General features: G+C 39.6%; 1 protein-coding gene across 1 annotated transcript in view; it reads right to left on the bottom strand.

The window, feature by feature from the left end:
* The window catches only part of LOC143122831 (NACHT, LRR and PYD domains-containing protein 12-like), a 73,432-nt gene that overhangs the window by 13,116 nt on the left and 34,024 nt on the right, over positions 1-26,292 (bottom strand). The window contains exons 12-19 of the mRNA XM_076283739.1: positions 21,494-21,664; positions 20,938-21,108; positions 20,486-20,656; positions 15,581-15,754; positions 15,052-15,222; positions 14,598-14,768; positions 11,580-11,753; positions 420-466 (exon numbers count right to left, since the gene is read on the bottom strand). Coding sequence (XP_076139854.1) covers positions 420-466; positions 11,580-11,753; positions 14,598-14,768; positions 15,052-15,222; positions 15,581-15,754; positions 20,486-20,656; positions 20,938-21,108; positions 21,494-21,664 — 1,250 coding nt within the window. The remainder of the gene's footprint in view (positions 1-419; positions 467-11,579; positions 11,754-14,597; positions 14,769-15,051; positions 15,223-15,580; positions 15,755-20,485; positions 20,657-20,937; positions 21,109-21,493; positions 21,665-26,292) is intronic.

Genomic DNA, 26,292 nt, shown 5'->3' with positions numbered 1-26,292 from the left:
TACTGTATATTCTGCTGTAGTTTACATACTGAATATACTATACTGTATGTTACAACACCTGTTAAGTCTATATAACTGCACATTCTGTACATAATTATGTTATTTTGCACTTCCTGTTAGATGCCAACTGCATTTCATTGGCTCTGTAATTGTACTCTGCATAACGATAATAAAGTTAAATAAATCTAAAAATAAAATACATGTACACACACACAGAGACACACACAGACATACAAACAGACACAGTACATCATGCTATGATTTATACAACACTAGATGACACACTGCTACATTCTCTTTCATGTACATTAAACTTTTGATGTTTATTGTGTAAATAATATATAATCACAAGCAGCTGTCAAGTCCATACTGAAGGTGTCTCTTCAAACACATCAAGAGAAACATCCATATAGACTTACATTTCCATGGTCTTGGTCTCAATCTGATTTCTGCACAGTGGTCAGTCCTGTGACACACACACACACACACACAATAGCAATAAAATAAAAGTAAAAATACATACAGCATAGAGAAATAAAGTAACAGAGAGGAGCTAACGGGTTTATGTTGCCATATTTAACAGGTTATAACCTATAATAATGTTAGTTTAGAAGTCTGCAACTCATAACATTACATAATTCTGTCATACAGAAATGTGTGTAAGAGACTTTGACTACAAACTAGTACACTGCATGTAGAAACTATGCCCATTCCATTCCTACAGAAAACTCGTAGCCAAATGACAGGCACGCAGGCACTTTAAAAACGGAATGATGCTGTGGGGGAATAAAAAACATAATTCCAAACATGTATTAGACAGGGCAAAACCCAGAACGATCTGATTACGGTCACTACCAAACATTTCTCAATTGATTCTATAGTACTTTTTCGCGTAGAATCCATTTCTGCTTGGGACATTTTTATATCACGCATAGTTAATGAGATAATTTGCATATTTGAATACATTAGCGAATATAAATGCATAATAAAGAAATGTATTGATAATATGGCTGTAAGTAGATAGGTTAATGGTTTTAGGTTCAAATAATATTCAAATTGTATCAAATATAACAAATGATCATACAGAAGTATGTTTTTAGATATTGCAGTTAAATTATAGGATATTGCAGTTAAATTATGCAAATTAGGTATTTTTTACCTTTTCCGTTCATGTGCGACTTCACCTTTACAAGAACATCATGGCAAAGCAATTATGGATGTTTTTACTTAATTAGTGTAAATATACAATCTATGCATTATTTTGTGAGAGCTAATTTGCATATGGGTATCATTTTATCAACTAATTTGCATGTGAGGATGGGTCTGTGAAGAAATAGATTCTAGTTTTGAGGCTGTATTATAACTGATCTTCCCCTGCAGTTGTCCACTGATTTTAGTAATAATACATAGTATACAGTAATATTAAAATAAAAAAGAAAACATTTTACTATTCAATGTGAATTAGTAATCAACATTACGAAATGTACCTTTCAACCAGTATTGCTATCAGCGTAATTTGCTAGCTATCAAATCAAGACTGGTATGTCCAGCTAACGTAACGTTTGCATAGTAGGAGGCAATGGTTTACATGTCAAAGAAATCTTATGACAATTTAAAGGTTTTTGATCATATTTTCAGTGTACAGTGACTTTGTACACTGGCGCTTGTTTCATACCTACTTTGCATTCAAGCGGAATACAGCTGAATTTTCCCTCCACAGACGCACATCGGTAATTTAGGGAATGAACTTGCGCTCCCGGGGGGCGAGAAAAGAGGAGACGTGTTCCGGCGTAAACGTTCCCTGGTGCTATTTTGCAGTTTCAGAAAACAACTCCGCAAGTCAGTGGCGCGTTTTTCAGGTGCTATTTTTAGGGCGCATGCTTGGCAATAATGTAGCATGTGCACAATTTGGTTAAGATGCGCTTGCTCATACTTTTTCTATTGCACAGTGAGATGGAGTACGTCTTGGGACAGAGAATTAGACGCGGGAGGGAGAGGGTCTGCCGGCCCAGACAGACCTATCTCTCCCTCAGTGAGGAGGAATGTAGGCGTGAGCTACGCCTGACCCATCAGGCTGTGACAGATGTCTGCCATCTCCTGGCAATGCTATTTAATCGAAAACACACACAAACACGCAGTGTAATTGAACGAACATTCGACATACTGAAGATGCGCTTCAGGTGTTTGGATAGGTCAGGAGGCACTTTACTAGCCTGGAAAATCCAGACCCTGGTAATCTAGAAAGATTAAGGGTCTGGCCACGGATAATGAAAATGGCCCAACTCGAGGGGCGTCACCAAGCATGCATTTGAAAATCTCACTGCACGCAATTGGATAACACTACGACCAACGTTTACTGACTGATTCCGGACTTCAACGCAAATGGATAACACTACAACCAATGTTTACTGACTGATTCATTGCAGCACTGTCGTCATCTACAGCGATGTGATTGGTTCCTCACAATGCATGGGGTAAAAGTAACATGCATCATTACTCGTTGCCAGAGTGTCTCGCAGAGACAATTCAGATTGTGCTTTTGCGAGAATTCAAGAGATTTCTAGGGTAGCACTTTACAGTACAGTCCACAAAAAGTCGCAGCATTCTTTGTGGCATGTTATGTTTTACACAACATTTCCATGAATCATGGATGTGCTGATGACATAAATGAGGAAATATTAGAGGACTTAAGGAGACATGATGTTGAACTGCATGTGCCGATGCCATTTAAACCAAATGCCCCAGCAGCAGCACAAGCTTATCTGGCAGAAGAGCTGCATCGTCTATAGTAAGGTATAATGAAGCAAAGTAATCTCGGTCTAATGTTAGACTACATTGCAAAAATATCACCATGCATTCATAACCTTGTGATTCAGTGAGAGTAAGCTTAAAATATCAGAAAGTATGTCTTTGTGACATTTCTTTATTTATTCAAAAAGAAAAATGCCAGCCATGGAAACAATTGTACGGAGCCCGTGAGGTGACATGAAAAAAAAAAAAAAAACCAAGGTAAAAAAGAAAAAAAAACTGAGAAAGGGTATGTACTTGGGACAAACACTGACTAGGTTTGCGAGATCTTGAGTTTGTTTTGCGAGATCTTGACTTTCTTTTGCGAGATCTCGAGTTTCTTTTGCGAGATATTGACTTTCTTTTTGCGAGATCTCGAGTTTCTTTTGCGAGATCTTGACTTTCTTTTGCCAGTCTCGCAAATCCATCAATGCATTATGAGAACCACTAGACATGTTCCGGAGAGCTTTAGCCACTGGAATTAGGTTGCAGTTCCTTATTTTGGCATCTGCGTTGGTCTGAGGTTGCGTTCCACACTGACTGACAAGCCAACCTAGTCAGGGTGCGATTTGTGAAAAAAGCCGAGGGGGGGCGGGGGCGTCATCGCTCCTACACATCACTCCATCCTAAACCTCGATTTCAATAGTCAATTTGATTTCAGAGGCTTTAAAAATATGAGGTTTCGTTTCCCTTTCTTTAACTTGTTTAGCTGTATTCTCCAGTGCAGTGAACAAGCCGCTGCATTCTGCAGTGAGTCAAGACCAGAAGTTAACGTTACCGGCACACACGCACAGTGATAGCCGCTGCATTCTGAAGTGAGTCAAGACCAGAAGTTAACGTTACCGACACACACGCACAGTGATAGTCTTTTGATTTTAGACAGGGCCGGTTCTACGTTATTCTGTGCCGGGGAGCAACACGCCCACGACCGCAACAGCCATTAAGGTCTAGGTATACGCACGCAGCACAGGCGAGCACAGGCTACCAGGAGAAACATCAAGCAATTCAGATCAATTAGTTAAAATAATATAGATGAACCATACAATTGCAAGCGACCATGCCACAGCGGGCTACTGATTTAATGTCATCATTGTCCTACCGTATCCTGGAACTTGTCTATTGCCCGAATGTGAAGCCAAGAACCATAGGCCTACCTTCTTCGCGTTCTCTCCCTCCTTTTTTGTGTTTTCTATCCTCTGTTTATGTTCTTTTTTCTGGCTACCAAATTTATTTACAGCCATTTTCCCAATAGTTTTGCCTACCAAGCGTACGCGTAGCCGCGGCCAGGCCTGTTTACTTGTCAGTCTTGCCCGTCCAATTAGGCTTTCCTTCGTTTACGTTCACCACCTAAAAAAGACACGCAAGTCAACATTGCGCTGATAGTTTAAGAATCAGTAAAATCGCGTAGGCTACAGCCGGCAGCTCCGTAATTGTCAGGTGTGATGAAATGCGTTCATATTCCACTTTTTATGTCATAAACGCTGCATGCCTATGAAAAGGCTTTGCAGTAGGATTGTCCGATGGTCAAGCTGTTGCTTCAATTTGTGTTTTAATTTATGCAACGCACCGATGCTGGGTTCATGCAGTTTTGCGCAAGTTTAAAATGTTTAGCCCACAGCATAGTGTACTTTTCATGTCATGAATGTAACATGCCTATGATAAGGCTTTGAAGTTGTCCAATATGGTCAATCAATTGTGTTTCATGTGACGCACTGAAGCTACATTCATTGTTTTGCTCCAGTTGGAAATGTTTTTGCGTAATTTGTCAGCTATGATCAAATGCCTTCAAAAAAATTCCACATAAATATAACTTGCCTATGATTAATGTTTGAATGGCCACCCATTTGAACATTTCTGGCTACGCTACCGAGAACAGAATCTCTCAATCTCACATCTTGACAGGTCACGTCTAACGTAGCCTACTACTCCCCACGGGGGAGGGGTAGCCTAACTTTTGATACATTTTTAAAAATAAATTGTTATCAGCCAATAGGGAAACTGCCAGAAACAACAAGCAACAACGCTTTAAGCTGGTAAGTGAGACACATCGATGAATGCACACTTAATGCAGAATCACCACAGAAAGCGTTTATTTGATTAGGCTATTTATTTTTCTGCCCCCCCCCCCCCCCCCTCCCCCCTCCCCCCTCCCCTCCCCTCCAAACCGGCCCGGTGCTGTTGCTCCCGTTGCTTCCCGTTGCGTCTCTTTCAGTGATTTCGCCGACAATGACACTGCAGCCTGGCCTGCATTTATGCGCGAAGCCCGTTAGTTTTGCTCTTGTTCGCCGCATGCTGGCAAAACAAGGCACTGCAACGTAATTTCAGTGACTGAAGCTCTCCAGAACGTTTGTGGTTCTGCATTGATGGATTTGCGAGATCTCGCAAAAGAAAGTCAATATCTCGCAAAAGAAACTTGAGATCTCGCAAAAGAAAGTCAATATCTCGCAAAAGAAAGTCAATATCTCGCAAAAGAAACTCGAGATCTCGCAAAAAACAAACTCAATATGTCGCAAAAGAAAGTCAAAATCTCGCAAAAGAAACTCGAGATCTCGCAAAACAAACTCAATATCTCGCAAAAGAAAGTCAATATCTCGCAAAAGAAACTCGAGATCTCGCAAAAGAAACTCGAGATCTCGCAAAACAAACTCAAGATCTCGCAAACCTAGTCAATGTTTGTCCCAAGTACATACCTTTTCTCAGTATTTTTTTTTTTTTACCTTCGTTTTTTTTTTTTTTTTTCATGTCACCTCACGGGCTCCGTACAATTGCGGCGATTCCCTCCCATGCCTATTTAACCAAAGCTAATTTGGGTGGGTTTCTCCCATCCCCATTCAATGCCGCTTCTCTGTCTTTTATGGCCCTGACAAGAACATTGGTCTCATCGGTTGTGAACCACTCCTGGCGTGCACCTGGCAAATCAGCCATTATAATAGCAATCAGGGGCGATTCTAGACCTAGAGCTTTGCTGGGGCACAGACCCCCAACTCCCAATACATAAAAAAATAAATAAATAAATGTGCGCGCAATATGAAATAAATGGCTAGCCCCCAGGTACAAGCTTCATTATTGTCACTGTTATACTGTAGGCCAGTGTTTTTCAACCACTGTGCCGGGGCACACTAGTGTGCCGTGAGAGATCATCAGGTGTGCCGCAGAAAATTACCCAAATGTCACTCACTGGTCCAGAAAAGCAACTGTTGCATCAAAAAATGTATAACCACATGCTCTCATTTTATGATTGTACTACTTGTGGTATGCAGGCATTGTACAAAGGGGCCCCATATCCAGTTCATAACAACAATTAAATTAGATAGTCACCTACAAATGAAACACAGGGCGCTTGTTTTATTGAGCAGGTCTTGCATAGAAGCCATAATAAGGCCATATCTGTGTATTATTTGAAATTTTAGGCTATGGTATGTTTCTTTTTTCTTCACACAGGTGGGACATTTTAAGTGTCAAAAGTGTGCCGTGGCACAAAAAAAGGTTGAAAAACACTGCTGTAGGCTATCTTAAACCACTGCTAAAGATACAAGGATAGATTCATGAGTACAATATGATATTTATTTGCACATGCACAACTCAAACATTTACAAACAACATCCTCTTGCTTTTTAGTCAAAATTGAGATATACTTCCCTCCCAGCATTGAAAAACAGATGCTAATTATGTGGGCAACATTCTCTAACAGCGATCAACTTGTCATTTTTTCTGTCAAACAAGTTGTGAATTTGTTGTAACAATAATACATGGGACGACTTACTCTGTGCTCAAAGTGATGTGAGGAGCTCCAGCGGACAACGAAACACTCGGAAGAATCATGTGAACGATTTTCATTGGTTGTTGCGTTCAATCTTACCCAGCTACACAGGTGCTATTTCCTGATTGGCTATTATGGCCCCTTTCTTTTTTTCCTTGTTTTTTATATTGGCTGGTAAGTGACAGGCTCGAGTCATGACTAAAGCAGGCACGGAGATGCGCTCATGAATGCCGTTTCCAGCGAGAGCAGCGCTAGAATTTCACTGGGGCACTGGAGACTTTTACTAAGGCACGTGCCCCAGTGAATAAGGTCTAGTGACGCCCCTGATAGCAATCCGCCATGGGACAAGCGCGCCTGCTTTTAAAGGGAATGTGAGATGACGCTCTGATTGGTTTATTGCATTTGACGCCCAAACCACACCTATGAGTAATGTACTGTAGCTACTTCAGACCAACCCATTTTAGATTTGCGTCGGGTACAAGAGTCATTAATCCCGGCAGTATAATAGCAACAGTGCCCTAGATCCGCCCACAAAGCTACTTGCGTTTTGCATTTGATAGGCTACTTGTGTTTCCGATCGTTAAGAAAGGGCCCTAAGCAGGCTTGGAATTTCACCATTTTAGGGGCAAGGCCACTTGGCCTTCAGTTGGGCATATTTGGTGGGGGGCACAAAGGCCACATGTCAGGGCACCAAGGTCAAAGTTAACTATACAGTAGTATGCTATAAAAATGATCAAAGTTGTATTCACTGCAGTAGACCTGCATCACTGTATGAAACATTACAAAAACATAAAACATGACATATTACATAACTGTAAATCATCTGATCATCTAATATTTTCAGATATCTAGGCTATATTTAACATTTATTTTATATTTGGCCTGTTATGAAATCATGTATTGAACAATTTAAGCACAGCTCAGCTTAGATGCATGCTTAGCATTTTGTGATCATTAAGGCTACTTTCACAAACTCTTATAGTCAGCTGTCCTCTGATTTACCGATATCTAGGCGACATTTGTAATATTTATTTTGTATTTGGCCCGTTATGAAATAATGTGGAACAATTTAAACACAGTGTAAAACTTAAATCCCAAATTTGGAGACATCCATGTATGTTGAAATTAACTGCAAATTCAAAACGTGATTAGTCTGGAACGGCTAACTGTACAGGGGACTGCTTTACACCTTTCTGTTCGGTAAGGTCTGCTGTTTATTCTGATATATGGTTTGTCATATGTTAAACGAAGGGTTCGTGAAGTATTCCACGGGGATGAATGGGTAGGGAGATGGACGCAAAACCTTCAGTAGAATTTATGATTAAATTTAATATTTTTTACTTTTCTCAACCGTTCACCACAGCAATTAGCGGCTAACATCGTTTAAAAGCTGAGAAAAAGCTCTTTCATGTGATACTTGTGATGTCTGTGTGATGAGTAGGCTACTTCGGGAGTAGTTCAACTGAGAAGAATGGGTTAATTTGGACGCACTTTCTTGCGCTGTCACTTTCTCCACTGCGTAATTTGCGCTGTGAATGCTAAGATTATTTTGACAGGCCATAGGCTAAATATATATCGCTATTAGTAGGACGCAAAGCAGAATATTTAAAGAAGGGGGCACCAAGGCCACTGTGGCCTGTAAACCTCTGATTTTCAAAGGGGCGTCACGGCCAACGCAAGGGGCTACGACGGCCATGGCCGTCGTGGCCGCCGTGAAATTCCTACCCTGGCCCTAAGTATTCTTTTGAGTGGACAATCATTTGATGTGTTTGCTGTGGATGCATACTATCATGGAAGCTGCTACCTGTCATTTGCCTTCCCTTACAGCCGCTCAGAGACTACACTGGACAGAGAAGAAATAGAAAATTTAAATATTGGGCTATATTTTGGCGATCTAAAACGCATGGTCACTGGCAAATAGCTTAAACAAATGTCCAGTCCACATTGGGGGTGGTTTTGTTATCAAACGTCGGCACCTAGAGCAAAACGTTGGTCTTATGTTTCTTAATCAGTCATGGGTATGGTTTGAGCATAACATCCTTTAAACTGTGAACATCTGTCATTCCCTTTAACAGCAAGCAGCGCAACTTCAAACAGCGCATCGGTATTTTGATAGTCAGCGGAGCATTTGAAGGAATCTGCGTATGGAACAGGTATTCCACTAAAACCATGCTTTACTAAAACCTAGCAGAGTATAGCCTACACGCATCTGCATTCGTCTATTATTTGAACTCATTGGCAAAGTGAAACTAACTTCACCGTGGTGTCATAGTCAAAGACAAAACAGTTATACACAGTTAATTACTATCACTATTGACTGACAATGGGTTACCATCGAAAACATAGCCTGAAAAAAGACACTTACCCCAATAATGTTTGAATGACTGAACAAAAAACCAAAAGGACATTTTAAGGACATTTATCCTGCAGAGGAGTTGCTGCTTACCTCTTGTGACAGTGCGTCTTCAGCTGTGCTCCATATGCGCCTCGCTAAAGACCAGGTTTTTCTTGGTCAGTGGGGCAATGCTTTTTAGATAGTGTACGATAGCGATTTTTAGATCTTTCGCCAGGCCACACCTTAGGTCGTTAATTGCCACACCCCTGAGCGCATTGTTCAATAAAAGAGACGCACATGGCGAAAAACTCCAGTGTACAATCGGAATAAGCTTTGCGTCGTGATAACAACACGCTTTGCGCCGCGCTTTTGATCGTCATATTAGAGCCCATAATGTTACTGAGGACGTTCTGAAATTGATCGAAAGGAAAGTGAAGGATATGGAAGCTTCTGCCGGAGGACATTGAACAATTTGATCACTGAAAAATGGGTTGCAAGAGCTTGCTATGTGCTTACTATGAGTCTGCTTTTGCATTTTTGTTATATGTGCATTATTTATGTAAATTTACTAACATAAACATGACCAGAATTTACTCTGCAGATAACTTTACACCTGAAAGAGATAGAATATTCTTTAACTAATCATAAAATGGTCACCGAAACATAAGTGGGACAATCCATACCCATTATTTATGCTAATTAGTCAAAATATGCAAAATAGCTCATTAACCATGCGTGATATAAAAAAATGGATTTACTATTACTGTATACTATTTCTATAAGTGCGTTACTATTACTAAATTAAGTGGACAACTGGAGGAGAAGATCAGTTACAACAAAGCATGAAAACAATATTTGTAACAATACGAATATTTCTTCACAGACCCATTCTTGCATGCAAATTAGTCAACAAAATGATACCCATATGCAAATTAGCTCTCACAAAATAATGCAAGGAGTGTATATTTGCACTAATTAACTAAAAACATTCATAATTGCTTTGCCATGATGTTCTTGTAAAGGTGAAGTGGCACATGAACAGAAACGGTTAAAAAAAACTAATTTGCATAATGTAACTGCAATATCCTATCTAAAAACATACTTTTGTATGATAATTTGTTATATTTGATACAATTTGAATATTATTTGGGCCTAAAGCCATTAACCTATCTACTTACAGCCATATTATCAATACAATTCTTTATTATGCATTTATATTTGCTAACATATTCAAATATGCAAATTATCTCATTAACTATGCGTGATATAAAAATGTCCCAAGCAGAAATGGATTCTACGCGAATTTGGTAGTGACCTTAATCAGATCGTTCTGGGTTTTGCCCTGTCTATATGTCATCACTCTATAAATTAGACTATCAAACATTTAAATTAAAATGGACATAATTCCAAACAAGTATGTCATTGCTCTATAAATTAGACTATCAAACTTTTATTTTTAAATTAAAATGGACATAACACTAACCACTGTTCTTATATAGGGTTTAAGCTCTGTTTAATTTAAGAGCTTGATGACAGATAAGATGGTGTTATCTACATTTTGGTTGTCTTTGATAATTGGAGAATTGCAGGATTAAGGCGTTGTTTGGTCCATTTGATTAAAAAGAACAGTTTAGAGGGCTTTGTAATGGGTCGTTTTTCCTGGTACATTTAATCATGGGCTTACTTTGAATGACAGTTCTGGAATAAAGACAAGTAACTGGATAGCCAATTAGCTGGCCTGTTAGTTAGTTAGTTCTGTCTGTCAATGGCTATTATGAGGGGACAGGGTGGTGTTTTGCCTAGAAGAAGTGAAGCTCACACAATAAAAGTGGGAAAAGGGGAAAACTTGCAATACATCATAATATCATAAGAAACTTCACAATGAACATTTCACAATTATAAATAATTGTTATAAATAAATGTTCCCTTTCTAGGTGCCCTTGTGTGTAGATGGCTGTTTTATACACGTCCCTACAGTCACATAAACTGGAAGGTGAACCCTGATGACCCCTTGGTCTCAGCACAGATCTCTGATTGCCTTTCAGACATATCTGCAAGAAGGCACACCAACTCCAGCTAAACCTCTCAAAAACCAAACTGCTGGTCTTCCCAGCTAAACCTACTACACATCATGATTCATGACATTAACATCAACATTGACTCCCTGTCTGTTGCAGCTACCAGGGCTGCAAGAAATTTAGGGGTCATGCTCGACAACCAACTAACCTTCTCCGATCATGTTGCCTAAGTCTTCAGGAGTTTTTTGAAGATGGAGACGGATGTCCCTGCTCTAGTAGGGTTCTGCTCCCACCTACTTGAATGCCCTCATACAGACTACCTCCCGACCATTGTGCTCCTCAGACGAACAATGTCTAGCTATGCCACTGGTAAGCTCAGGCCAATTTTTTTCATCTGTTGTTCCTCATTGGTGGAACGCGCTACGAGTTCCTACTAGAGCAGGGACATCCCTCTCCAACTTCAAAAAACTCGTGAAGACCCAGCTCTTCAGAGAATATCTCCTCTCGTAGCACTACTTACAACTACAAGTGACACATCAACTTCAATACATTGTGCTACCTAAGATTATTTTCATTAAACTAATTATATTGTATGTTATGATCTACAAGCTAGTCGTATCAAGAAAAAAAAGGTTGGTTTACTCTTGAACTCTGATCAATTCAGATGTTCTGTACATACTTAAGTGTCTCCAGTTTACAGTGAGGATCCTTCAGTCTAGCAGATAACAGCTTCAGTACTGATTCTCCAGGATGATTGTAGCTCAAATCCAGCTCCACTAGATGGGAGGAGTTTGATGTCAGAGCTGAAGCCAAAAAAAAACAACTTTCTACAGAGATCCGACAACCTGAGAGTCTGAGAAAGAGATAGAGAGAGAGAGTTAATCCAAGAGTTACACTTGTCCTGACACACAGTAGAGACATGGCAACATTAACTAAATATGTGTCTTTTTCAAAGTATGAACATAACTCCGATAGCCTGGGTGCAAGTCAAACTTAGTCCCACCCACAACATTTGAGGTCGGGAAGTTCCCAGAGCTGGGCGGACCAATCAAATCGGGTTTTACGATGATGGACAGGTGAGCAACAGCGCCTCGTTTATCACGTCATCTGAGCACGCTTAGGTTGATTATGTTTGCAACAAAAACGCTGTGGCTAGAAGGAGACAGATGGCTTCTAAGACCCCATATAGAAAATGCATATTATTTCAATGAAGTTTTATCACTGAAAACGATTATTTCTGAAAACTTTGGCCAAAGTTGATATGTGGGAAAACTCATGGTTTCACTTTCATCAAGGGAAAACAGCGTGTTGCATCTCTGACATGTTGTTCCCTAGTTCGTTTGAAATCTCTGATTGACCACCTGTTCAAGGGATTTGCGACAGCCTTTCCCAGCTGTTTATAACATGTTTGTAGCATATCAGTGTTCAACGGAATTATTTTTAAAAATGGAGGGGATATAGGCTATCCGTTTTTTCCTAATAGCCTACCCTACTACGTATCTCTTAGATTTCGCTAATGAGTGTTGTAGGAGATATTGACGGCACAATAACTTTTACAAAAGACCAGAAAACAATGTTAAGGCATTTGTGGGGAAGAAGGATGGTTCATGTGTTCTGGACTACATTGCTACATGCTATTTTGTTGCTATGATTGGTTAGGTCTACCCAATTGAGTGCAGAGGCATTCCCCCCTGTATCGGTTGAAACATGCCCCATAATTACGTCCCACTGGAGCAGTATCAGACTCATATTCTGACTAGAATATGAGTATGACAAGGTCAGGCTATAAATCTGATACAATATAGAGGGAATGCACCAACAACAGTCTGTAGAAAGAGATTTCCTGTAGCATAGCAGGTCTTTTCCATTTCCAGGGGGGGTAGTGTTCCTACACAAAACTTCTTATGACTGTTTTACAAGCGATAAGACCTGCTCAGAGTACGGCAGAAGTGCCATTCACCCTATTTAGTTTATGTGCCATCGAAATGATTTTGTAAACATTATTCTAGGGTAAACAAACTCTTCAGGGGGCCTGTAAGCCTGTTTTGATTCTGGATTTTCCAGGTCTAACAGGTTTAATGGTACTAAACAGAGGTGTGATGTATGCTACAAACACAGACCTCTTACTAGAGAATGCTCATTGTCTAAAAACGGCATGACATGATCACATGTGGATATGGGCACTGCTCTTGTAGCGACCGGCAGCAGGTTGTGTTTCTCTGTCCATTTCTGTTATTTTTTTTGGCGCGTCTATCATTATACAGTGTTTTGTTTTGGCAGTAAACACGTTTTCAAGGAGAGGAAACTGTGTCAGATTTAGGTTAAAAGGCCAAAAGTTGCTCCAGGACTAGAGTCTATCATTGTCTTAGTGCTTAAGAGCAGTACCTCCAAGATCCTGAATGACCTCAGTGGCACTGACCTCACTCGTCATGAAGTCATTCGAAAGGCTGGTTAAAGGGGAACTGTTAGTAAGGGTGGGTGAGGCCCTGGATCCCTTGCAGTTTGCATATAGGGCAGGATTGGGAGTTGAGGATGCCCAAATCACATTACTCAACCTTCTGTATTACCATTTAGAAGGCCCTGGCACACATGCCAGGCTGCTATTTTTGGACTTCTCATCTGCTTTTAATACTATCTAGCCACATGTTATGTCTAGGAAATCAATAACACATTTTAATCTTGACAAAACCCTGGTGGGCTGGAAAACATACTTTTTAACAAAGAGGGTTGATGGCTGTATTTCTGAACAGCGCCTCTCCACCAGGGCTGTGTCCTGTCCCCATTGCTGTGATGATAGTTAATGTCAATTTACTCCATAAAGACGAATCTCAGCATGGAACAGTGGTGGATAAGTTTGTAAAATGGTGTGATGAGTTCTTGCTACAAGTAAACACCTCAAAGACATTGATTTTTTTTTAAGTATATATTTTTGGGCTTTTATGCCTTTAATATGACAGGATAGTGGAGAGTGACAGGAAGCAAATGGGAGAGAGAGTCGGGGTGGGATTCGGAAAGGACCACGGGGCGGGAATCGAACTCGGGTCGCCGTCGTACGGTGCAGGTGCCCCAGCCAGTTGCGCCACGGCTGGGGCCGGTCATTGAATTGAAAAAATATATATTTTTAGTAGTCTTTACATATTTACATAAAAACATTTGTTTTCTGTTCAACACAGTAACAGTAATAACTGTTCTATTCATCCCATTCATCTCCTGAGGAAAAGTAAGTAAAACTAAAGTAAAAACCCATGTGGGCCCCAGACGGGTGTGTTATCTCAGAGGTCTTATATGAATGTTGGCTTCTGGTGGTAGCTTGGAAATCACTGAAGACTTATAATTATGCAATACCATACACAGGCTGTAAGAGGGCACAGCAAAGAAAATATTCAAACAGCAATATCATGCGCTTTTTAGCTCAGAGTAATCAGCCTGGCCCCAAAACGCCACTGGCCCACTGGGAATTCTACCAACTCTCCTGATTACAACTCCACTATTGATCAAGGCAGTGATAGCAGTGGAAGACTCTCCTGTTGCTGTATGAGCAGATGAGAAGGACCTCAGCGTGCCACTGACGTGACTGGCTATATAGGTTGGTGAAGCAGAATGCTTCATCTTAGATGGCACAGTTTAAGAACCACTGCCTCCATGCACTGTCAGCTAATGCACTCAACATCAATTGTGTATGCTGGCAATGACCCACCTTAATGTTTGCAGTTTGCAATGAGAACAAGACAGTCCTTCACATAGAAGTTGAACTCCAGAATCTCTCAGCTCATTGTCACTCAGGTCCAGCTCTATCAGGCAGTTATGTGACTGTAGAATACTGGCTACAATCTCACAGGATTTATCTCTGAGGTTACAGTCAGCTAGTCTGTAAAGGAAAAGATAGTAGACAAAACAGTGACAGATCACATTTAAATAACACTCTCTAAAATTGACAAAGGCAATAACATCACAAGTCTTCTCCATAACTGTAGTCTGTAACTCTACAACCAGACAGTTTGTGATATAACATGACAAAATGTAAAGCAATAAAAAGTAGGACACTATCACAAGTAGGACACCACAGTTCCGTCATGTTTGACTGTCATGATGTCATGGCTCTCTTAAACTATCAGGAAATGCACAGCAATAAATAAATGTCAATCACCAACCGTAATGCCTGCAGTCTGCAGTGGGGACTAGATAGTCCTTTAGAAAGAAGCTGAACTCCAGAATCTCCCAGGTCAATGTAACTCAAGTCCAGCTCTATCAGAGAGTTTGGTGACTGCAGTGATGAGGCCAAAAGCTCACTTGACTTATCTATGAGTTTGCATCCAGCAAGTCTGTAAGACATTGTGACAAAAGACAAATTATTTCTAATTAATGATAAAGAAAGGATAATGTTTATAAATTATCCTTATACTGTAAATAGCACATGTTCCTGGTTCTACTCTCTTTAGTATATTGAGGTTTTTACTATTATTCCAGATGTAAAACATATGAAGTATACCTAAACTATTATCCTCTCTTGTGTAGGTGAATCTTCACATAAACATGTCCTCTCCAACATCAACTTATCATGTGTTCCACTTGTAAACTCTGCCTTTTGTTACATTTTCTGTGTGGACAAAACTGTCTCAGGAAAACAAAACAGTTGTGAAACTAGGAATAACTGAAGCTTTCTGTTTCTATAATACATACTGAAGGACTTCAACTCTGCAGTGAGGAACCTCCAGTGTAGCAAATAACAGCTTCTGTGCTGATTCTCCAGGATGATTGTTGCTCACATCCAGGTCTTTCACACAGGAGGGGTTTAACATCAGAGTCAGAGCCAGACAAACATAACCTTCATCTGAGAAACCACACTTACAGAGCCTGAGAGAGAGAGAGAGATGACAAACTGTATTAATCCTGACAAGTGAGTCCATTAAACCTCCAGGATTCAGTATTCAAACTGAACCAAATGAGACTGAGTTAAGTCCATCTCTAGTGTATTCATTCATCATATGTATTTATCCTGAGGGAAACCTGAAATCCTAATGTAATGCCATGTACTGTAATGGTAATATACCACATGAAGATCTTCTACCTTACAGTATATTGCTATACTATCACAGTACAGTGATGTAGGAAGTAATATATATAACTGTTATGCTGACATTGCTCTCTTAAACTATCAGGAAATGCACCACAATAAATAAATGTCAAACACCAACCTACAGTGCACCCGGAATGTTTTCAGACCCTTTCAAGTTTTCCACATTTTGTTATGTTTCAGACTCATCTTAAAATTGATTCAACCTTTTTTCTGAACAATCTACACACAATACTCCACAAACAAGCAGGTGTTTGGAGTGTTATGCACATTTCTAAAATATAAAATACTGAAATAAACCATTTCCATAAAATGTTGGCCTTGTCTGGCCATTATGTAGGCTACAGGTCCCTTTGTGGATAAAGTGAGATTTAAAAAATTGTCATTTTGCATTAACCTCTGATTCATGACAAGTGAGTCCAGTAAACCTCCAGGATTCAGGATTCAGTATTCTTGAATTTCCCCTTGGGGATCAATAAAGTATCTATCTATCTATCTATCTATCTATCTATCAAACTGAACCAAATGAGACCGAGTTGAGTCCATGTCTAGGATTTAAGGTTTCCCTCAGGATTAAATCATAGATTATACTCATTAAACTGCCTAATGATGCAGGCTAAAGGCCTCTGTATATAATTTGATATGAGATTTAAAATGAGACTTGAACAATTGCCATTTTTGCATTAATTTCTGATTCATAACCGCAGTAACAAAAGGTGTAAATAATTACATGCTCCTTTTCACTCTAGGCCCAAATGTTTTCAACTTTTGAACAAGATCATTTCTACTCTCAGCTGTATTCCAATATATGCAGGTGTTTTGTTTTGTTTTGTTATGCAGGCTTATGAACACCTCTGTTCAACACAGTAGGTTTGGCAGACTTGGTCCAGCTACACCTGAATATGGGGCGTGCCACGACGAAATGAGTCTAGTTTGACAAAAATAAAAAATGGGTTAAGGCGAGACACGGCAGGTGAAAACATCGTTTTTTCATGCACTGGTCAATTTTGAGATTTTGGGCTAATTTGCTACCTTAGCATGTATTCTTTCACACTACTACAACAACAAAGCCCAATTTACACATTTAGGTGTTTATTTCATTACATTTTGTCTACTCGCGCCTGTATATTTCTCCTAAATTCACCAAAAGTTAGTCTTCTAACGTTTCATGCTCTACCGCGACTGTGATACAAAACATAACATGTGTAGTACCGTTGGAAAGCTCCGTTTTTCCTGCATGACGTTGTGCTATCCAAATATGGACACTTCCTTTGTAACTGCAACCAATCGCGAAAGTTCAAAGGCAAGTCTAGGCTGAGAACGGAATCTCTTGGCTGTGTTCCAAGGCTGTTTTCTCAAATTGAGTTTTTCTCATTCTTTAGTAGAAACATCTCAGCCTATGTAGCACCTATGTACACCAAACTTTCCAGTTATACACTTAGCAGTATTCTGAAGATATTTACAGAGGGATTTGTTAATAAATCATTCCTGGCCTGATTTATGTGACATTTTAATCAAAAATATATGGCGATTTTTTAAGGCTATGGACAGTATATTCTGATTTCCTAGGCAATGAAAGCAGATATCCTGAAATCCCTCTAATTTTATTTTCATATTGTATGCAAACAAAATGAAAAAATAAGTTTGTACCTGGTTTCATCATATGTTCAGATCTATCTACCGAAAATATATGCAAATGTGCGCATATTTAATGAGATAATGCATAATTTGCATAATTAAACATTCAAATATCAAAAACTTGTAATACATTTTTTGTTCATACTTGTGTGAGTAATCAACTGAGGAAGTTTCATGGTGATGTCTATTATTTTAAAATTTTACCCTATTCACCTGTAGTGTCTCGCCTTAATTCGATATTCATAATTAACAGTCCTTAGTGTTTAAAACCAGGGGTTGTTTGTTCAATTCCGTTTAGCCACTTTTTTTTTACTTTTTATCCAAACTTTAATGCGCAGCCTACACATTTGACCTTCAAAATTAAATTTCTCAGTTGTTTTACAGTGAGACATGTAAATGAGTGATAGATAAGAAGTTAAGGAATGTGTTTGTGGTGAAATTAGAAAATACATAGTTTAGTCATTTTATGACCCTCTCTGCATTCAAATCGATAAATCTCGAAATGGATTTCCGTGACACAAGACTCATTTCGTCCTGGCACGCCCCATATACCGTAAAACTCCAAATAACAGCCCGGGCTTTTTTTCCCAAATCGCCAAAATGCACCGGCTAGTATAAGAGACAGGCATCTATATGAGACAGGGCTTTAATTCCCTTTACACAAAACTTTTCTTCTGCAAAGATGGAAAATATTATCGAATTAATTATTTCAAACACACTGAATGTCTACCCATATGACATGTCCGATGACAATTAAGCTACGGATCATCATTCATTAAAGCAACACTATGGAAGTTTTGCTCTCGGGGTCCCCCTACAGTCAGGAAACAGTATTGTCTTCTAGTACTGTCGTAAAATCTGTCATGGTTACACCAGGGGATACACATACATTTGTTGACAAGCCGATACCCTGCTTGAGTTGCGTGTGAAATGTCTTCATCCCAGGTACAGTGCCATTATATTTCAGCATGTCATATGAATATAATTTCATGGGTTTTATTTTTTTCAAACGCCAAAAGATCGCTTAGCTCACGTTTACAAACCAGCGTCATTGTAGCCTATTGGCTGTTTTACAGAATGGATATGCTAATTCAATTCAATGTTTGTGTGGTAGGAATAGCCATATATCGTCAACATTAGGCTATAATATCAAGCTACCATAGATGAATATGCAAAGTTGAAAAATCGCTTGCATTATAGCCTGAGGCAAGACACTTTCACCAGAAAAATGAATAGGCTTATTTCTGACTTTTTTGTCCTAAAAAAGGGGCTTCATCATAAAACACTACTCCAACATTAGGCTGTAGGCTACAACATTTTAGATCACACATTTGCGATTTGCCGGTCATCGATTGCAATGCTCAAATCAGAACGAGAATGCTAGCTATCAGATTGATAATTTGCTCGTCTACTAGCATTAGATTCATGAAGATAAATGGAGGACCAGATAGCTTCCGCTAGGCAGACAACAAATTCGAAAAACTAGAGATATGCAAGCAATAGGCCTACACTTACTATTCCAATAGCATGAAGACCAAGTCAGCATTGGTTGGGCACCCCTCCTCCTACTTAGCTCATGCCAGCAAGCTAGTGCTGATATTAATCCTCGTCCGGCTTTTGATTTTGTCACTCTCCCTTTCTCTTCCTAGTTTCCTCCGACAAAACCTATGCCTTCTTCGGTTTCATTACTGATTAGGCCATGACAACAACATACATGCGTGACAGCCGACAAACAAACGCTAGTTCTCTCACGTCCGAATTTGAGGAAATGGGGGTGAGGTATGCCGTAGAGCAGTCAAATGTTGTAGTTCTTTTTGTGCTTGGGTTACTACCCGCACCCAGAAGTTCCGTAGTGCCAGTAAAAGTGATACAGACCCAGTCAGGCTATGCCATACGTGTCATTCAACCTATTGTAAGTCGATGTACCATCACAAGAGTCTTGGAAATATATTATGAAGGTTGAAAAACTCCATTGTGTTGCTTTAAGTGTTGAGATGTTGTTTATTGTGTGAGATAAGATCCATAGCGGGATAGCCAGAACACAGATGAAACACGTTTTAATCAAACGTAATTTACAAACAGATCGTATCACGCTGAAAGCTCATATTTTGTCACTAGCAACCTATATCTGTTCTCTGTCAAATACAATTGCATTTTCAGCCCTGACCAAAACCGTTGTAATTATTTGTGCAAAAGTGGAACATGCTTAATGTTTCACTCTCTCTTCTTTTCGGCACGAATGAAACAGCATGAGAGAGCATGAACCATACAGCTTCTCCTGTATTTTATTTGGCAAATTTGACAAAAGGTCAGCTTACATTTCAAATCATAGCCTACTTATTTCTCTTTATCACCATGGCGGTACGCATTTAGAATAAAGAATAATGTTTGTGAACCCGTTTGTTTTGTTGCCAGCATAAAAACAAGCTTATCATTGGCCTATCCGCAAATTTTAAACAAAGGGGATGACTTGAACGATGTCGAAGTCGGACATATAGGCATATTTCATATTGAAAAAAGATATACAATTTGGAACTCTAGCTTTTCCCCACTGCAGTCTTTTAAAGTTTAAAATGTAAACCATCTAATCATAACGTTGGCGTGCGCAGTCTGCACCGTACTGGCTTAAACAGACGATCTGACGGGTTAGAAGTTTAAATACAACCCAAAACTAAAAAAACAGACCAGGCGTCTATTTGAGACAGGCCTTTAACCCAAACCTGTAGCCCCACCTGGCGTTTAAAAGAGACAGGCGTCTATTTGGGACTGCGATTATTTGAAGTTTTACAGTATTTAACTTTTGTCTCGGGATTATCCTTGATTAAAACTATATCTCATCATCAGTTGAGTTGTGTACGCTGACAATTACCCACCTTAATGTCTGCAGTTTGCAATGAGAACAAGACAGTCCGTCACATAGAAGTTGAACTCCGGAATCTCTCAGGTCATTGTCACTCAGATCCAGCTCTATCAGGCAGTTATGTGACTGTAGAATACTGGCTACAATCTCACAGGATTTATCACTGAGCTTACAGCCAGCTAGTCTGTAAAGTGAAATAAAAGACAGAACAGCAGTAACAGATCACATTTAAATAACATTCTCTAAAATGACAAAAGGTACATTTATTTCTGGGTCTCACAAAACTTCTCTGTAACTCTACAGCCAGACAGTTTGTGATATAACATGACAAAATGTAAAGCAATAAAAAGTAGGACACCATCACAAGTAGGACACCACAGTTCAGTCATGTTTGACTGTCATGATGTCATGGTTCTCTTAAACTATCAGGAAATGCACAGCAATAAAGAAATGTCAATCACCAACCTTAATGTCTGCAGTCTGCAGTGGGGACTAGAGAGTCCTTTAGAAAGAAGCTGAACTCCAGAAACTCCCAGGTCATTGTAACTCAGGTCCAGCTCTATCAGAGTGTTTGGTGACTGCAGTGATGAGGCCAAAAGCTCACTTGACTTATCTGTGAGTTTGCAGCCAGCAAGTCTGTAAGACATTGTGACAAAAGACAAATTATTTCTCATTAATGATATAGAAGGGATAGTATTTAGAAATTATCCTTATAAATAAATATGACGAATGAATACTATAATGTAATGCCATATAATGTAATGGTAATATACCATCACATGAAGAGCGTCTGCCCTCTCCACATAATAAATAAAGGCAGGTATTGAGAGTGTGTGCATGGATATGGATATAGTGCATGGGCTTAGGCATGGTCAAAAAATGCACAACAACAACAAAGAACAACAACAACAACAAAGGCAATGGTTGTAATGAAACTGTTCAGATGTACTCAAGAGTTGATATGGTGTATAATAGGTCTAATCAGGAAAGGCACTGCAACAAATGATACTTAAACACCAACCTTAACATCTGCAGTTTGTAGTGGGGACTAAACAATCCTTTAGAGAGAAATTGAACTCCAAAATCTCCCAGGTCATTGTGATTCAGGTCCAGCTCTATCAGGAAGTTCTGTGACTGTAGAACACTGGCTACAACCTCACACGATTTAACACTTACTTTACACCCAGCTAGTCTGTATAAGAAAATACAAGACAGAACAGTAACAGATAAGGCTGTAACAATATGCGATTCAAAACCGGAATCGCTAAACTCATATCCATGATACTGTGTCACAGTGTGAAAAGGCAGACACACCCTTTCTAGTGTTTCATGCAGTGCTTTGCAGCTTACGCGGCTGCATAAGCAACACACATCTCCCGCTTTATTTACAGGTAGCCTAAGTTGTCCAAAAATAAATAAATAATAATAATAATTTCATACCTCTCGTTGCTTTCATTGTAGACTGTGTGTTCAATTTTACCAAACAGTATAGAAGTAAACCCCCTCTCCTTGTCCCACTCTCTCGCTCTCCCTCCCTCTCCTGCTCAATGAAGACGCGCGACACAGCATTTTTCAATAATTCCATGGAAATGCATGGATTCCAGTTGCGCTACTGCTGCTGCCTTTCCAGATTAAATGTCTGTTCTTGGTCTTGGATTTCGTGAAAATACTTATAGTCCAGTGCAACTTATATATGTTTTTTCCCTCTTCATGATGCATTTTTTGACCGATCCGACTTATACTCCAGAGCGACTTATAGTCCGGAAAATACGGTGTAAATACAGGTGCTGGTCATATAATTAGAATATCATGAAAAAGATGATTTATTTCTAGCCTGGGTATTCCCATGCTGCCTTGCGCGCGATTTGATTCACGCTGCTAAGGCAGCCTGGAGACCATGGAGCAAATTTTCGCCTGAGATAGGGGACCAATCACAGAACAAGGGGGAAAGCAAGACGATGATGAGCTATGCACAGACGCATTTGATAGACATCCGTGGCACCCAATAAACGGATCTGGGCATTTTTTTCAAATACGAGAAAATTAACGCTTGGTTCCCAGACCACGTCTCATTGAGAAGTGGTGGCGCTAGCCAGGCTAATTTATTTCAGTAATTCCATTCAAAAAGTGAAACTTGTATAATGTATACATTCATTCCACACATACTGATATATTTCAAGTGTTTATTTCTTTTAATTTTGATGATTATAACTGACAACTAATGAAAACCCCAAATTCCCCAAAATCTCAGAAAATTAGAATATTGTGATAAGATTCAATATTGAAGACACCTGGGGCCACACTCTAATCAGCTAATTAACTCAAAACACCTGCAAAGGCCTTTAAATGGTCTCTCAGTCTAGTTCTGTAGGCTACACAATCATGGGGAGGACTGCTGACTTGACAGTTGTCCAAAAGACGACCATTGACACCTTGCACAAGCAGGGCAAGACACAAAAGGTCATTGCTAAAGAGGCTGGCTGTACACAGATCTCTGTGCCCAAGCACATAAATAGAGAGGCGAAGGAAAGGAAAAGATGTGGTAGAAAACAGTGTACAAGCAATAGGGAAAACCGCACCCTGGAGAGGATTGTGAAACAAAATTCAAAAATGTGGGGGAGATTCACAAAGAGTGGACTGCAGCTGGAGTCAGTGCTTCAAGAACCACCACGCACAGACGTATGCAAGACATGGGTTTCAGCTGTCGCATTCCTTGTGTCAGGTCACTCTTGAACAAGAGACAACGTCAAAAGTGTCTTGCCTGGGCTAAAGGCAAAAAGTACTGGACTGCTGCTGAGTGGTCCAAAGTTATGTTCTCTGATGAAAGTATATTTTGCATTTCCTTTGGAAATCAAAGTCCCAGAGTCTGGAGGAAGAGAGGAGAGGCACAGAATCCACGTTGCTTGAAGTCCAGTGTAAAGTTTCCACAGTCAGTGATGGTTTGGGGTGCCATGTCATCTGCAGGTGTTGGTCCACTGTGTTTTCTGAGGTCCAAGGTCAACGCAGCTGTCTACCAGGAAGTTTTAGATCACTTCATGCTTCCTGCTGCTGACCAACTTTATGGAGATGCAGATTTAATTTTCCAACAGGACTTGGCACCTGCACACAGTGCCACAGACTGATCGACTCCATGCCACGCCACATTGCTGCAGTAATTCAGGCAAAAGATCCCCAACTAAGTATTGAGTGCTGTACATGCTCATACTTTTCATGTTCATACTTTTCAGTTGGCCAACATTTCTAAAAATCCTTTTTTTGTATTGGTCTTAACGCTCTAACCGCCCAAGTCGCAATATTGCGACAAGCGTCATTACTGAATAAAACAGACGATAGGCTCGAGTACTCGAGTGCTCGAGTGTAAAATCTAATTTGTACTCTTTACCACTAGTTGGCTGACATCCAGAGCTTCGATTGAAGCTCATGTTTGTTTGTGAAAGTTTTCAGGAAGTATGCAAGAAACACACGTGCATTTCCTCTATAACACAGAAGTGATGCGGGCCATAGTTTTGCACAAATTGAAGCAGAAATACACCAAAAGTTGAAAAAAAAAATTGGGTCTGTTATTCACCTACTCTGATTCTGAAGGAGAATATCTTCCTTTTGGAGAATACGATCGATCGTCTATTGACAGTGATAGTCACGGTGCGTCTGTGAATGAGGTGCGTCTTTGCGACAGTGTCCACTAAGCATAACATACTTATTTCGACCCTCTGCCCAACAAAGCTGGAGGTGCCAGTGGTAATAGTGATGATAGTGTCCGTAATGGACATGGTACAGACAGCAGGGGTTGTAAAATAGTGCTCTGAAGAACTACAAAGTCACCCGCGATAGGAACTTAATTGACCAGGCTACTTTATTGTATAGTAGCATAGGGTTTGTGTGTGTAGTAATAGTTTACTATTGTTGGTTTACATGTGACTGTTTTCCTGTTCATTTGTTATGTGGGTGAAATGACAAAAAAAGTAAAATTGCTCAAATATGTTCAACATCTAGTATTTACTGAAATGTGCAATGTGCATAATTCGAGGTGGTTGCCATCCAGTGCCATCCAGTGCCATCATAATATGCAAATTAGATGAGTAAATGTACCCCCTTTTTAAACTTTTGTTCATACTCAATGATTTTCACTTTTACAGTAGGACTTTATCTCTGACCACTTTCAAGCCATGGCCTTTTGAAATTTTGATGTGAAAATCCTATTTAAACCCTGCCGGCTAAAGGGTTAAGTAATATTCTAATTTTCTGAGATACTGAATTTGGGATTTTCATTATTTGTCAGTTATTATCATCAAAATTAAAATAAATAAATATGAAATATAACCGCAAGCAGTGATTAACAGGGTCCGAGCAAAATGAACATGAGGTAGCATAGCTTTCCAAATGTGATCGGATTGCGGTTACCGGATTTCGGTTATCGGATTTCAGTTATCAGATTTCGGTTACTGGATTTTGGCTATTAGATTGGGAATGCAAAATGTTTTTGTTTATTTCTGTTTCTTCAAATTAAAACAAACAATGGTAATTTGTGGCAAGCGGTATTTTAGATGTAACTTCTTTGCTTTACCAGTAGGCTACACTGTTGGTTCCATTTAAAGCTCCGGTAAAGGGATTTGGTAATCCTGAAATTCGGCATTTGCATCACAGTGATGCAATCCAATGTTCCTTGAAAACTGGAATAAAAGTAAGATGGATCGGGTGATCCTGGATGGCAAAATATAGTATTTCCAAATCCGGATCATTTTGATCCAGATTAAATTTTGTGAAAAACTGGGCCCATGATTCTTAGACCATTTCTGTGAAATTGTGGATAAATGAAACATTTGCAAACAAGACGAATAATTGAAGAAATATTAATGTGACATCAGAGTTTAATATGAGGGAAGAATGGTTAACGACAAAATTTCCCTTATACATATTTCTTCATAACTGTTGTGTTAGTAAAAGGATAGAATGTCCTGTTAATTAATAACTAGATGTAACGTGTGACTACTGGCTGTCATTCCCATTGGAATCAATGATATAATGATGCGCCGTTAGTCGCCTACATGGAGGGATGGGCGAGCTTGCACTGTTTTGTTTGGTAGACCTATTTACTTTGAACGTCAACAGAAGTGACACCATGCAGGATCTCATAGTGCATCTTTAACAATAAACATATAGCCTTAACTCAAAAAAGCTGTTAGGCTTATGGCATTTTGATCTGTAAAAATTTCATATGCAGCTATCCCTAAATTCTACTCACAGTACATTTAGTATAGGCTAATGTATTATTAGGGATGTAACGATTACCGGTATAATGATAAACCGTGATAAAAATGTTGACGATAACAATTACCGTTTTCTTTTGAAATATCATAATTATCACGGTTGATTACCACGGTGTTGAAACCGTGTGTTTAATCCTTCCCAGCTTCATCCGAGCCTGCTTTTGACATACAGTAGGCCTGGTACAATGAAGCAAAATTGGTACCCTACTGATTCTGTTGTCTAATTGATGGTTTTAACTGCGATTTGGATTAGGCTACACCTGATTTTAAAAGGCGGAACATTTTCACCGCAAAACTTGCACTAGGCTATCATTTGCACTCTGCGTCTTTTTATGTTCGCGTGCACATTAAATGCATTCCACTCACGTTATCAGAACACAGTACCCTAAAGTTTTATTTCGAACACTTAGCCTACTTTGGTCTCACTCAGGGTAGGAATTTCACGGCGGCCAAGTCGTTTCCCCTTGCGTTGGCCGTGATGTCCCTTTGAAAATCAGAGGTTTACAGGCCACGGTGGCCTTGGTGCCCTTGGTGCCCTTCTTTCAATATTCTG

The sequence above is a fragment of the Alosa pseudoharengus genome, unplaced genomic scaffold (genome assembly GCF_046254945.1).
Source record: "Alosa pseudoharengus isolate Yale_2024_CS ecotype anadromous, Long Island Sound unplaced genomic scaffold, YU_APseudo_1.1 YU_APseudo_1.1_scf_1, whole genome shotgun sequence".
Taxonomy (NCBI): Eukaryota; Metazoa; Chordata; class Actinopteri; order Clupeiformes; family Clupeidae; genus Alosa; species Alosa pseudoharengus.
The sequence above is the reverse complement of the archived record's forward strand: the minus strand, read 5'-3'. Positions and strand labels throughout refer to the sequence as shown.